Source organism: Antechinus flavipes, chromosome 4 (genome assembly GCF_016432865.1).
Source record: "Antechinus flavipes isolate AdamAnt ecotype Samford, QLD, Australia chromosome 4, AdamAnt_v2, whole genome shotgun sequence".
NCBI classification, from domain to species: domain Eukaryota; kingdom Metazoa; phylum Chordata; class Mammalia; order Dasyuromorphia; family Dasyuridae; genus Antechinus; species Antechinus flavipes.
In genome coordinates this window covers 220,125,139-220,140,981 of record NC_067401.1, presented here as the reverse complement: position 1 = coordinate 220,140,981, position 15,843 = coordinate 220,125,139, and the positions used below count along the sequence as shown (strand labels likewise).

Genomic DNA, 15,843 nt, shown 5'->3' with positions numbered 1-15,843 from the left:
AATTTCTCAGTTAATGTTTCCATTCTGTTCACATCTCATTCCCAGGAGAATGGGAATGGAAATGGAGGAGAATCTATACACCCGAGACTCAACCATCATTCCAATTGGTATATTTCCAAATCTCCTTGTCTAAGTTAAAACTGTAAATTGCTTGAGGACTGACAATATTTTCCTCCCTGATTTAAACAATCTTAAATACACACTTAGTTTTGAATTAGTGAATTAGCTAGTATTTATGTTGTGCAAGATGCCTTAAGTTCTGCAATGACATTCCACTAATATCTGATTATTTTTATGTCATTTCAGGTTGTCCATATTCAATAATGATGGCTTAACAATAATAGCTATCAAATTGTCCTGTCTGGTTTACAAAGCAAGAGAGAATATATGAGGCAGTATCATATAGTAGAAAAAGTTCTGGACTTGGAGCCTAAACTACCTGGTTTCAAAATCTATCTCTGACATTTAATAACTTATTGAACCTGGAGGAGTCATGTAACTTGTGTGGGTCTTGACTTTTTATTTGTAAAATTGAGATAGTCATAGAACGTGGAATACCTACCTCACAGAGTTATGAGGCTCAATGAGGTAATGTACTAGATCAAAATGTTTTATAAACTTTAAACTTCAAAAATGTATTATTTAGAATGGGAGGGGATCTTGGATTATCTAGTCTAAAACTTTCATGTTATTGATAAGAAAATGGAAGTCTAGAAAGGTTTAGTAGATTAGCCCAAAGATATACAACTAGTAGGTAATAGAGCATGACTTAGAAAGGGTCTAACAATGCCCTTGTCCTATGGCTCTACCGATCATCTTGTCCCCAGCCAAAATTTCCTCTCTTGACTACACAATTCTATGAGTTCCCTCCTTTGTTAAAATATAAGCTCCTTGAGGGCAGGGGAAGTCTCAATCTGGATCACTCATCTCTACCACCACATCTTTAGGGATAAAAATAGGGACTAAATCTGTGAAGTTTTTGGTAGAGGGATTTGAACCTGTCTTCCCATATATGACATTTTAGGTGCCAAAAACCTATTTTTTTCCTTCCTTCATCAAATCAAACTCTTTCCACTATAACACAGTTTCAAATATTATCATATAATCCTTTGCACTCTCATTCCTGAGGTGAGAGGCTGCAGAAAAATATCTTTAAAAAAAAAACATGCTTTACTTTTCTAATTTACCATGAGAGGGGGAGAGAACACATTGAGGTCATCACTCTAAACAAGCATACAATTAGAAGATGGGAGTTAGACATTTTTTTTTTTCTGATCAGGACCTTTACCTTCAATGGTTGCTGTGTCAGCTCTTTAGCTCCTGGAATGTGGTGTTGAGTTTCTTCAGAGAACTTGTTGTTCCTGATGTAAAAATGGTCAGTTGGAGGGATGAGAGAAATCTGTCCCTTTTCTTTAACCTCAGCAGGCAGCCCTCTGGTTACTGCTGTTTTGTGCCTTTCATGAAAACCTATCAAGGTGGTTCTCAGGTCCCTGTTGATCTCTCCTGAATCAAAGAAATTGCCAGAAATCTTGGATGCAGCTTCCTATTGTGGTTTATATAAACAAAGAGGGAAAAAAAACACTTTAAGACAGCACTTCTCAACACAGGATTCATGGATTTTAAATATAGTTATAATATATAAATGTACATACATATTATATATATTTCAATAACTATATTTTGATATAATTGAAATGCTTTGTAATGCTTTCATCAAATTTGCTGTGGTTGGAACTATATCCTTTGCATCTCTGTCCTTGCTACTTGCATTATGCCTCTGAGGATAGTGCCATGTCTGGGTTTTACATTTACAAATTCACTTATTTCTATAGGTTCTCCACAAAATAATCCAAACATATAAAAAATATAAATATTTTATGAAGATGCCCAGAGAGAATGTAATAAGACTTGTAAAGAAATTGATAAGGAACCGAATAGCCAAGCCTGATCAACTCTACCACATTTTTAAATCAAAGACAACTAGCATACAATTCCAATGAGGAGACTGCCTCAGTGCTCAGGAAAGAATGAGATTCACAGCCACATGAAATCATAATACAAAAAAAAAAAAAAAAAAAAAAACTAAACAATATTTTTTAAAAGTCACCTTTCATTTGCTAAAATCCTGGAGTTCTTTGGAAAGGACTTTCTTTTGGAGAAGCTGAACCAAATAGACCAGTAAGTCACAATTAATGCCCAGTCAATTGCTTAAATCCCACCAGTGGGAGGGGAAAATTCTGGCTAAATTCTCTGAGGCAAATACTAATATTAGACAAGAGCAGGGAGGCCAAAAATGGAAAGTTCAAAACAAATTATAAGAGAGCCAACTGAACAGAAAATATCATGACATGCGAATTCCATTTCTCATCTCTATGTCTTTATCCATTCCAATAAGGCACAATCTCTCCATTTCTGCCCCTGGAAAACCAAATCTTCCTCCTTAGTCTTAAAGAATAGTTAGTATATAGATATCAATTTAAGATTTGCAAAAAAGAGTTATTAGAATATATATCCTTTTTATCTTTGAAGAGATGGAGGACAAAGAGTATGGCAACATTTGATTGTGTTGATGATTATTTTTATTAATCTCTTTTTTCTCTTTTTTCAATCTTTGTTATAAGAAGTCACTAAATCATACATAAGCATCTCTGATGCCGCATATTGAATTAGAAAACCATATATTATATTATCTGTATTCTATTATATTTTTATTTATTTTGTTAAATATTTTCCAATTATATTTTAATCTAATTGGGGGTATTTGAGAGTGTTGCCAGCTTTTACAATAACCTAATTATAAGGGATGGCTCTCTGAGAGGAATAGGGAGATTTGTTAGGAACTCAAAATGTAAAAAACAAAAAATATAAATAAAATTTTAAAATAAATTAAAAGAATTGATTTTCCAATTTTTATTTTTATTTTTATTTTATTTTGCTTTGAGATTAGATTTCCCTGTATCATCCAGGCTGAATATGTCATGGCTATTGACTGGCCCAATTGCATTACTGATCATCAAGGAAGGTTTGACCTGCTCCATTTTTTTTCCTCAAAAATATTTTATTTTTCCAATCACATATAAAGATAGTTTACAGCATTCATTTTTGCAAGATTTTGAGTTCCAAATTGTTCTCTCTCTCTTTCTTATCCTCCCCTCTCCAAGACAACAAGCAATCTGATATAGCTTGTACATGTGCAATCATTTTAAATATATTTCCATATCTGTCAAGTTGCAAAAGAAAAATCAGAACAAAAGGGAAAAAAACACAAGAAAGAAAAAACAAACCAAAAAAAGTGAGAATAGGATGCTTTGCTCTACATTCAGTCTCCATATTTCTCCTTCTGGATTGCATGGTATTTTTCATCCCAAGGCTTTTATTTCTTAAAAAAGACTGGTCCTCCCTCTTTAGACAAGATAGTGGCTCCCACTCTTTGGATCTAACCATATAAGTGCCAGACTTATTTTGGACATCTAATTGGTTTCTGAGAGCTACTTACTTCAAGAGATCCACCAGCCTCAGCCTCTCCAAGAAGCCGGTAAGTAACAGTACATCTAGCAAGAACTGATAGGTAAAAATGAAAATAAAATAAAACCCTAGCTTCCCCCAAGACAACTGCAACCTCATACACAAAGCCTTTCTATATTATGCTTTTTCCCTCTTAAATTACTTGTATTTACTTCTCTGTGTAGAACAGAAACTCCTTGAAAGTGAGGACTTTTTCATTTTTTTCATTCTATTGCCAAGGTCTAGCACACAGTAGTACTTAATCAAAGCTTTTTGAATTCAAGAACATATATTCCTAATCCTCAATTTTAGTTTTTTTCATTGATCTTTGTATAAAAATTATTTTTTTCTCTCTCTCCTGATAGTGCTATTTTTTTTTCTCTCCAAATATGGAACAGCTTCCCAACAAGTCCTACTAGAGAAAGCAATATCTTAAAATTTCTGTGGAGACTCACTCATTTAAGCACTTTCCATTAGGCACTAGATGTTAAGATATTTTCATATATACATAAACATAAATATGCACATACTACACACACACACATACACACACACACACACACACACACACACACACATTTCTATGTAGCCTCAAAGGACTTATATTCTATTGGGAGAGCAGAGAGGACAACAGAAAATTAAATATAAAATATGTACAAAGTGAATATACAGTAAAGTATGGTGGGCAACTATCAACTCCAAAGGGAGGGCAATGTCAAAGTTGGCAGTAGACAATTATAAATCTCAGAGGCCATGTAGTCCAATCTTCTTGTTTTATAGAGGAGGGTGGGAAATTTTAGTGATTTGTCCCAGGGAACACAGCATAAATATCAAAAATGAGATCTGAATGCAGATCCTTGAACTCCAGAGACTTGGTGACACCTTATTTCTCAGATATTTGCTAAAGTCTCTTCCAGATGTAAATTCTATGATTATAGGTATTAATATATTGTTAATAAACTAACTTGTTCAGTTCAGACAAAATGGGTGTAGTTTTTTTGAGGGAGGAATGGGAAGGGTATTTTTCACACTTACAATCAAATGAAATAATATTCATAAAGCACTTTGTAAATTTTTAAATACCATATAATATAAATAATAGTCATTATTATTTTGGCATTATTATGATTTTCTGATTATGAAGTTTTTAGGAGCTAAAGATGACAAATTTAGAATGGAATGAAACTTTTAAGTACACGTGGCAAACATCATTTTACAAGAAAAGAAAATGAGAGGTGGAATGATGTGTTCCAGATCACACAGGTAACAAGCAAGTCTTCTTACATCTTCATATAAATCCTGTAACTCTTCTGCTTCTTGCTCTGGACTGACTCTTCCTTCCTTCCAGTTTTCTTTGGCTAGTTTGAGTTTGTACAGAAAATATTGGTGAATATTTCCTTTCTTCTTTAATGAGCTCCAGTGGGAATCCTGCAAGTTCCAGTTAGGCTTAGCACAGCACCTGGGAGATTCAGGAAGCCACTTAAGTGTGTCCTATGAGGAAAGAGAAGACAAAATGATAGACACTATTTTTCACATGGGTCTAAATGAAAACACAACTACCTTAGTAAACTGTTCTAGGTCTGTTTATGAAGAAGTAACTTCATTGAAATAAAGGCAGGTTCACCAACTTAGAACATAAGGCCCTAGGAAATGGGGAAACCTTTAGTATTATCCAAATAATTGTATCTGGCATTCAAGACTTTCCATTAATTGACCCCAGGCTATCTTTATGGCTTGATCTCATCCCAAATGAACTTTCTTAGTCTATACATAAGGGAAATATCTTGAAGATTTTAGCAAACATATGAAAAGATGCTCCAAGTCGTTATTAATCAGAGAAATGCAAATTAAGACAACTCTAAGATATCACTATACACCTCCCAGATTGGCTAGGATGACAGGAAAAGATAATGCTGAATGTTGGAGGGGATGTGGGAAAACTGGGACACTGATACAGTGTTGGTGGAATTGTGAATACATCCAACCATGCTGGAGAGCAATTTGGAACAATACTCAAAAAGTTATTAAAATGTGCATACCCTTTGATCCAGCAGTGTTACTTCTGGGCTTATATCCCAAAGAGATCTTAAAGAAGGGAAAGGGTCCTGTATGTGCAAAAATGTTTGTGGCAGCCCTTTTTGTAGTGGCTGAAACTGGAAATTAAATGAATGTCCATCAATTGGAGAATGGCTGAATAAATTGTGATACATGGATGTTATGGAATATTATTGTTCTGTAAGAAATGACCAGCAGGATGATTTCAGAAAGGCCTGGAGAGATTTACATGAATTGATACTGAATGAAATGAGCAGGACCAGGAGATCAATATACACTTCAACAACAATACTAAATGATGATCAATTTTGATGGATGTGACTCTCTTCAACAATGAGATGAACCAAATCAGCTCCATTTATTCAATAATGAAGAGAACCAGTTACACCCAGCGAAAGAACTCTGAGAAATGAGTGTGAACCACAACATAGTATTTCCAATCCCTCTATTTTTGTCTGCTTGCGTTTTTGCTTTCCTTCTCAGGTTAATTTTATCTTATTTCTAAGTCCAATTTTTCTTGTGCAGCAAAATAACTGTATGGCTATGTATACATATATTATATTTAACATATACTTTAACATATTTAACATGTATTGGTCTACCTGCCATCTGGGGTAGGAGGTGGGGGGAAGGAGGGGAAAAGTTAGAACAGAAGGTTTTGCAAGGTTCAGTGCTGAAAAATTACCCATGCATATATCTTGTAAATAAAAAGCTATAATAATAAATAAATAAATGATAAATAAATAAATTTTAAAAAAAAGATTTTAGCAAAGGGGCATTTTAGGGGTCTTGAGATATTCAATTGTTGCATACTCTCATAGTGAGTAAGTGAACTCACTTACTCCTAGTCTTTGTATATACTTATGAGAGAGTATGTCACATGTGTTACATGAGTGTATCCTTTGGGCTTTCTCTTTTCTTCCTCCATGTATGACTAATTATGCTCATCCTCTTTCCAGGAAGGAAAAATATGAATGTTAAAAGAGAATGCCAGAATTAGTGAAAGGACACAGAAATTGTTTTACTCCCAAATTCCCAAAGGCCAAACAGATAGCATGTTAACTTAGATCACTGCCATTGATCAAAGGGTGAATGGGAAAAGCATGATTTCTTTAATGCTCATATCCAATACAATTTTTCCACTTCCCTTAAAGAATCTGATCTTTATCGTTTCATAGATTGGGGCAGCAATGTGTTTACTGAAGCTCAAAAAAGAATATCAAAGATTTTTGGACTGGGTTTTTGAAGTGTAAGCAATTCTCAAAATGACAGTGCCTTGCCTCACTTTACTCAGCAGCATCACTCTCTGTTCTCATGACCTTTAGATAACTTAAGTGTCCCAAGCAATATTGATGTGGAAGAAATCAGAAAAGCAATTTAGGACTATTTTTTTCCCTGCTTCCAATTGGAGTGAGGACTTGAGATGGATACATTTCTTAGGAAAGAGGTGAAGAAATAAATAAAAAAGATTGAAATAGAAGTGACAAAGAATATAATATACTCTTAAATTTTTGGAAACAAATATAGATTCAGTATTATAATGAGGGAGCTATTCCCATCCCCCCGGCAAACAAAATTGCTACTTATCTTATTCTCAAAATAAGAAAACTTCTCTTCATTCTTGTGAGAAAATAAGAGCTGATGGAAAGAAATTTAAAGATAATCTCACCAAATTACTTTCATTCAACAAATAAGGAAAATAAACATTGAATAGATGTTCTTAATTTTTTTTTTTAATGTCATAGATCGCTTTGGCAATCTGGGGAAACCTTTGGAGCTCTTTGAAGAATAACATTTTTAATGCATAAAATGAAAGAGTTACAAAGGAAATTAATTATATTGACATACAATTATCAAAAAACAAACAAGAATTTGGACCCAAGGTTAAGGATCTCATCCATAGAGAGTTGTACCCAGTTCTATACTGCCTCAGCCTCAAGGTCAAGTCCAATCTCTTCTTTTACAGATAATTTAACTTAGGTCAGATATGTTGAATGACCTATCCAGGGTCACACAGCTAATATGCATCTGAAGTGGCATTTAAATCCAAGTTCTCCTAACTTCCAGTTCTTCCAGTTCACCATTCTGCCTCACTGCACCATACTATGTCCTGCCAACCTTAAAAGGAAAAAAAAAAAAAAGCCATTTCCTTATACTTACACAGGACAAAAAGCATGAGGTAGGAAAAAGGGTAAAATCATTAAAGGTAAAAAATTATAGAGTAAAAAGAATGTGAGTCCAAAACACAGCACTGCTATATAGTACCTTTATAATTTTAGCAAAGATATTGAATTATGGGCCTATTTCTTTGAGTTCTTGAAGGAAGTCGATAAAGCAAATTTCTTAAGATCAAATCCTGTATTTCCCACTGAATTCCATTATAAAAATGGAAGTGTTAGGACCAAAATATAATGAAATTATACATTAGAAACCATGAAGTCATTTCTGATCATTTAGGACAGGAGTCAACTAAAAGCTAAGAATGACTTTCTTACAGAAATAGGCCAGGAATTGGATTTAGCCCTTTGGCCAATCTCTGTCCTAGGTAAAACATTTTTTCTGGTAAAGTGTGGAAAACACACAAAACAAATTACAGAAAGAAATATAAAAATTATAGACATTGTAGTGGGAAGGGAATAGGTATTTATAGAGAACTTAGGCACTATGAGAAGCATTTTTTATAAATATTATTTCATTTGATCCTCACAACAACACTAGGAGGTAAGTGCTATTTATAACTTTGTTTTATAGTTGAGGCAAACAGAGGTTAAATGGCTAGCAAGTATCAGTCAGATTACAAGTGTCTGAAGCTGGATTTAAACTTGTTTTCCTGACTAGAGGCCCACTGAGGCACCAGCTTGCCCTTTCAGGTCAAAGTGTAGATGAAGTTCGATGTTGGATTTATTTCATCTTTTTGGGTAGCAGAGATAGATAAATGGGGAAAAAGAGGAGGTCATTTTCTTTTTGGGGTTTTTAAACATTACCTTTCATGGATAGTAAAACTAGGCAACCAAGCTTCAATGACCTCTAAAGTGTGCAAGTATATGTTCTTTTTTTTTTTTTTGTCTAAATGAGGAAATCAATGGGATTGCTCTAAACAACCTTTTCTCCTCTCCCCCACTTCTGTTTTTTTTTTTTAATAATTTTCCACAAATTGCAAGGAAAGACCAATAGATAACCTCTTGGCTCAGAACTCCCAGCAGAGATTGATGCATAGGTGGGAGGTATTTGGAAATTGCCAAAGCAGGGATAGGGGTCAATGTCCAGAAATGAAGCCAGATCTTTCTTTCCTTGACTTCTCACTCTGTCACATAATATAGAGTTAGAATTAGAAGACACCTGACAAATCATCTAGTTCATACCCCTGACATCAGAAAATCCCAAGTTTAAATCTGACCTCAGATACTTACTATCTGACTGACCTTGGCCAAATCAATTAATCTCTGTTTCTCTCAGTTTCTTCAACTGCAAAATGGGGGTAATAATGGCACTTACCTCTCAGAATTGTGAAGATGAAGTGAGATAATATCTATAAAGTACTTAGCACAGTGCTTGGCACAATGGTAGGTGTGTCCCCTTCTCTCATTTCTTCTTTTCTTCCAGTCCTTTCTTCTTTCCTTCCTTTCATTTTACATAGAAGGAACCCAAGATACAGAAGTTAATTTCTTGTCTGAAATCACAAAAGTGATTTTAGAGGTTCTTAACTTGGGTTCCATGAATTCGGTTGCTTTTTTGTTTTTGTTTTTTTATTTGTTTGTTTTGTTTTATTTTTAATATTTGGATAACTAAATATCAATATGTTTGGTTTCTTTTATAATCTTATGTATTTTATTTTATGTATTTAAAAATATTTTCCTGAAAAGAGGTCCATAGACTTCATCAGACTGCCAAAGAGGATAGTTGCCTTTAACCTTAAAATGACAAACCTTAATTTGAACTCAAAAGGCAGAGTGATACAGCAGGAAGAGCTCTGGCTCTGATGTCAAGAGATCTGAATTCAAATCTCACCTTTGACATTGTCTTGCAGCCTGGAGGGAATCATTTAATCTAATCCTCAATTTCTGCATCCGCAAAAATGGGGGATTTGGACAAGATGGCCTCTGAGATCTCTTTCAGTTCCATATCCATGATCCTAGGTTTTCCTAAGGTCTAGAACTTGTCTACTTGGTTTTTAACATCAAATTTGGGCAGTAGAGATATAATGCTTCCCCCATGATAGAAACATCTAGTTATGTTTTATAGATATCATCTATTACAACTTCTTCATGATGCTTAAAGTGTCCTTATCCAATAGCATCACAAAATGGCAGATTTGGATTTGAACACCAGGTCTCCAAATTGGACCCTTGAATGCAAATATAATCCTCTACTACTGATGAGGTCTAGATTTTAGGGTTCCCACTCAGGGAACCAAATGATGAGATCTATATTTTGGGGTTCCCGGTTAGGGAACCAAATGATGAGATTAGATTCAGGGAACCAAAATGAGGAGATTAGGGTTTCTGGTGGTCAGGGAGTTAGATGAGGAGGAGGTCAGTGGCATGTTTGGGCTCAGGGAACCAAATGAAAAGGTTTGGCTCCCCTAAATCCCCTTTAGGATTGGCACAAGGTAAGGAGTTTGGGGGAACCCCCTTCTGGTGGCACAGAGGTCCTTCATAAAGGAATTTACAAACCCAAAAAGCTAGACTGATAAAAAGAGATTTATTATTGGCATTGGGAGGTAAGCCTTTGCTATGCATGAACAGAAAAGCTGAATTTCTTAGTGACAAGGTCCCACAGAGAAGTAAAGTTTCTAGTAGAGAAATCCCAACAGAGAGTTATAAAGTCTCATTAGGGAAATAGGTGAGGATAAAGAGAGAGTTGTGCTGAAAGAGAATACCCCAGTGGGCAGAGTTTGGTAACATGCCAGGAAGAGAGAAAGTTTCCTTGGCATGGCATATTAGCTCCTCTGCAAGGAATAAGTTTAAAATTGGCTCTTTTATAATAGAAGCCTTTGGCTATAAGCCGAGGGGGCTAGTGGAAGCTAGTGGGTGGAGTTTGAGCTGGACTCGGAATAGACAATCTTGGAATTGAATGGGTCTTTTCTTCAATTCAACAGAATTGGTATCTATAGCTCCAAACTCAACCAGCCCCACCTAGATAACAGACTGAAGTTGTTTGTCCTCAGGCAGTGTCTTTTACAGAGGCAGAATTCAAGGAGAATTTGTCCTTCAAGAAGTTTTAGTTTCAGGGTCTCTTCATCACTACTTCATGCTCTCTTTTTCCTTTCAAATGCATTAAGTAGCTTAAATGTTTACAGGGATACAGTTTTTACTAGGAAATGAGGAGCACAGCAACAAAATTGCAGGATGAGATTGCTAGAATTATTATTGTTGTTGCTTCTGCAGCAAGAGAGGAATTCTCCAAGGTCCGGTTTCTGCACAACTTTGAATATTAAGCAATTAAACAAGCGTCCTCAGGCTTCTGGTCTCCTTTGAACTTAATCATACTTCTTAGCTAGTCCCCCTTCAAATTGCCTCCCCTGATCCTGGTTGCACTATATTCTGCCACAGCTTTAGCCATTCTGGATATTGACCCTCAAGTCTTGGATAAAGAAATCATTTCTCTATGTATCCAGCAAAGATTCTACTCTTTTTTTCTTCTGATTTTGTCATCATTTACCACATTTTTCATAAATCAAGGCCTCTAGAAGTTCCATTCTTTTTCTACAGTCTTTGGTTTGTTCAGTGAATGAGGTACTGGATAGAGAAATGGTCAAAGAACCAGAAAAACCTGGTTGAAGTCCCACTTCCAACACATACTTGCTGTGTGACTTTGGGGACATCACATGTTATTATTCTGGACAGTTCCCTGAAGCCATATGCTAATTTATATAGATACCAATCTATGCAGCTAGAGAGTTCCCTCAATCCAAGGAGTTCCATAGTCCAATGAACTTTGTGCCAGGCTTTGTCTATTAAACACCAGAAAGCCTTCAGTGGCTCTCAGTGCAGATAAATAATAGCTGCCATGTGTATAAAACATTTTACACATGATATCACATTTGATTCCCACAATAAATTTGAGAACAAGAAATGTGTTTGGATTTTGTATTTTTAGTGCTAAATCCAGTGCCCTGTATTAGGCATATAATTAATGTTAGTTAAATTGATACATAATTAAATACAATAAGTGCATCAGAGAAAGACAAAACAAAATACTATGAGTGGTATCAAAAAGAAAAGTGACCAGAATAATTAGGGGAAACTTTCTATCATAGATTTAGACCTTAAAGATATCTAAGAAGTTACCTATTTGTTTTATTAATAAGGAAACTAAGGCCCAGTGAATATAAATGATCTGCCCAAATTCACACAAGGAGTAAGTAGCAGAGTCATATTTTGAACTCAGATTTTAAGTCAAATATAACTCCAAATTCTGTACTTCCTTAAAATACACACACATCATCTTTGTATTCCTGGAGCATACCACAATGTTTGGCATACAATAGGTACTCAATTCTAATTTACTGACTGTAATTCACTTGCCTGCGACACATAAACTGTGTGACCCTGGCCATGTCATTTAATCTCTGCCTCAGTTTTTTCATCTATAAAGGATAGTCAAGTCAAGTCAGCAAGCATTTATTAAGTGCTTACTATGTAACAGGGATTTTGCTAAGCACTAAAAATACAAAAACAGGCAAAAAAAAAAATCACTTCTATCCTTAAAGAATTTATATTCCATAGGGGAAAACATATTTTAAAAGAAGCTGATGGGGAAAGTGAGGATAAGAAGAAAAAATAAACCTGGGACATGGTAGAGAAAGTTCAGAGTAGAGTGGAGATTGAAGGGAGGGGAGGGGGGAAGTGAAGGAGGGGACTATTTTAAAATGAAAGTTTGGGGAAGATTCAGTCAACAAGAGGAAGGTGATACTGGGATAGAGTGTACTTTTCATTTTGAGATCCAGGGATGGAATATACTTCCAAGGTAAGGAGGCTTCTATGAATAGGAGAGAAAGTAGAAAGAGTCAGTACTAGAGCCTAGACAGAGGGAAAGTAGCTATTAGTATTTATATTATTACTAATATTAATAATTAATTGTTATTTATAATAATTTAAATTAGGCTTTAAAATGAGTAGTAACTCAATACTGGAATATGCATGAAACATACTATAATTTAATTACTAGTGTAATGTAGCATTTTTCCATTTTCATTTTTTTCATGTAGCAGACACTTAAATGTTTTGTGAATTGAACTGAAACAAATAAATGGTAAAGTGTGGGAAAGTGGTAAGCTATCTCAGTCAGAAGGAATGTATGGCAAAGCACAGAAAGAGAATTTTTCTACAATAATGGGAAATAGGGCAGCTAATTGGTGCAGTGGATAGTGTTGGGCCTGGAGTAAGAAAGGTTCCTCTTTATGAGTTCAAATCTGGCTTCAGCCCATTTACTAGCTGTGTGCCCTAATCCAGGCAAGTCACTTTTTTATTTGCCTCAGTTTCCCCACATGTAAAATGAGCTAGAGAAGGAAACATTTTACAACCAGAAAAACAACTTAACAACAACAATGGGAAATAAGATTGGAAAGATTGAGGTTAGATTGTGACAGGGCTTGATAAGATTCTTCTTTTTCTTCTTTTTTTGCTGAGGCAATTGGGGTTAAGTGACTTGCACAAGGTCACACAGCTAGAAAGTGTTAAGTGTCTGAGGCCAGATTTGAATTCAGGTCATACTGACTTCAGGGCTGGTCCTCTAACCACTGTGCAACCTAGCTGCCCCAAGATTCTTCTTTAGAATAAATTATTCATTAGGAAATGGGATAACCACTGAAAGTGGGGGAAGGGGGTTAGTTGGTTTTAAGTAACTGACACGTTTCAATGCTTTCAAAGTTGCTGGCATTGAGAATGAAAAGAAGAAATGGATTGCAAAGGTTGAATAGATCTTGGAAATGGCTTTAATTTACTATGTATGTCAGGGAAATGATGTTCAGATTTCAAGTCTCAGTGATGAGGATATCAGTGTTTTCTTAAGGAATAGGAAAATTAGGAATGTGTATAGAGTCATAGAATGTGTGGAGATAATGAATTCAATTTCAAACATATTGTATTTTGAGGTATAGGGTGGAGCTAGCTGTCCAGTGTCATTGGAAACACAATTCTAGAGTTTGAAAGCTAAACGTACAGATTGGAGAATCCTTTGCATAGAGGTAAAGCCAAATAAAGAGTATACAGAAGAAAAAAAGAGGAAAAAAGAAGAGAAGTATCACAAAACCTTTGTGAAATGAATGCTTTTATTTAAGGACTCAGCTAAAGATTATTTAAATAAGGAAAAATAAGCAAGAAATAACAATGTGAGAGAAACCAATGGTGGTAGAGCATCAAGATATTTTTAGAAATGTTAAATGCTTCAGAGTGGACACAAAGAGTGGAAAAATGAGATTAGGCCAAGACATCTGACCAGGTATAAGTCACTGGTACTCAGAAAGAAAAAGAGAGCAATTCAGTAAAATGGGAGAATTAGGAGCCACATTGGGAAGGGTAAGGAGGAGAAGTTGCTGAGAAAATGAATGGCAAGTTTAGAGATTATCCTTTTAAGAAATCCAGAGGTCTAAAATATATAGAGAACTGATTCAAATTTATAACAATTCAAGCCATTCTCCAATTGATAAATGGTCAAAGGATATGAATAGACAATTTTCACATGAAGAAATTGAAACTATTTCCAGTCATATGAAAAAATGCTCTAAATCACTATTGATCAGAGAAATGCAAATTAAGACAACTGAGATACCCCTACATACCTCTCAGATTGGCTAAAATGACAGGAAAAGATATTGATGAATGTTGGAGAGGATGTGGGAAAATTGGAACATGTTACATTGTTGGTGGAACTATGAATGGATCCAACCATTCTGGAGAGCAATTTGGAACCATGCCCAAAGAGTTATCAAACTGTATATATCCTTTGATCCAGTGTTGTGCCACAGTTCTCTTTTATTGCCCTGACTCAATTTCCCTAATGGTCCTGCCTTCATTTTCCTGAATTGTTCTGCCTCAGTTTCCCTGAGTTGTTCTGTTTTAATCCCCCAGTTGCAATCCCCCTCCTGATCATTAGGATTAATATAATTTAGGGCTAGTTACTCTAAGGTTATAAATTGTAAATGTGTAAACTCAAGATAAGGGGGAGTTCAGACTTCCTGGCTCCTAACTCCTCCTAGTTATCAGAATGTTCGGTGTCTGCCCTCCACCCTGTCAGAATCAATTGATAGTCTATTCCTGCTCTCAGTGCTTGGACTCTGCCCTTGCCTCAGTCTACCCCAGTTGGAGCCGTGTGTGTGTGTGTGTGTGTGTGTGTGTGTGTGTGTGTGACTGAGAACTCACATTCCCTGCTGGATGCTTTCAGACATCAGCCCTGGGAGGCAACATGACCCCAACACAATCTCTCCCTCTCAAATAAAATATTAAAAACTCACTAATTTCTATCTTGCTTCAGTTTCTCCAGCATTACACTAGCAGTGTTTTTACTAAGCATGTATCCCAAAAAGATCTTAAAGGAGGGAAAGGAATCCACATGTGCAAAAATGTTTGTGGCAGCCCTTTTTGTACTGGCAAGAAACTGGAAACGTAGTGGCTGCCCATTAGTTGGAGAATGGCTGAATAAGCTCTGATATATGAATGTTATGGAATATTATTTGTTCTATAAGAAATGATCGGCAGAATATTTCAGATAGTCATGGAGAGACTTACATGAACTGATGCTAAGTGAAATGACCAGAACCAGGAGATTATTGTACACAGCAACAAGAAGACTATAACGATGATCAATTCTGATGAATGTGGCTCTCTTCAAAAATGAGATGATTCAGACCTGTTCCAATGATCTTGTCATGATGAGAGCCATCTAAATCCAGAGAGAGGACCATGGGAACGAGGATAGATTACAAGGAAGAATTTTCACTCTTTTTGTTGTGGTTTGCTTGAATTTTATTTTCTTTCTCTCTTTTTTTAAATTTTCTGATCTGATTTTTGTGTGTGTGCAGCAAGGTAATTGTATAAATATGTATTGTATGTATATTGGATTTTTGCCATGTTTAACATACATGCTACCTACGAGTGGGGGTGGGAGGAAGGGGGTTAGGGATTGAAACACAAGGTCTTTCAAGAGTCAATGTTGAAAAAATTATCCTTGCATATGTTTTGAAAATAAAAACTTCAATAAAAAAAGCAAAAAATTAAAAAAATAAGAGAGATCAAAAAATAATAATAATAATTGTTATAGAGAAGAAATGAGAATGAGACAAAG

The 15,843-nt window shown here is 35.4% G+C and overlaps 1 protein-coding gene across 1 annotated transcript in view; it reads right to left on the bottom strand.

Annotated features, from left to right (window-relative positions):
- LOC127561463 (uncharacterized) overlaps positions 1–9,576 on the bottom strand; it is a 70,102-nt gene extending 60,526 nt beyond the window's left edge. Inside the window, exons 1-3 of the mRNA XM_051996701.1 lie at positions 9,568–9,576; positions 4,789–4,995; positions 1,289–1,543 (exon numbers count right to left, since the gene is read on the bottom strand). Of these exons, the coding sequence (XP_051852661.1) occupies positions 1,289–1,543; positions 4,789–4,995; positions 9,568–9,576 (471 nt within the window). The remainder of the gene's footprint in view (positions 1–1,288; positions 1,544–4,788; positions 4,996–9,567) is intronic.
- Positions 9,577–15,843: the final 6,267 nt, after the last annotated feature.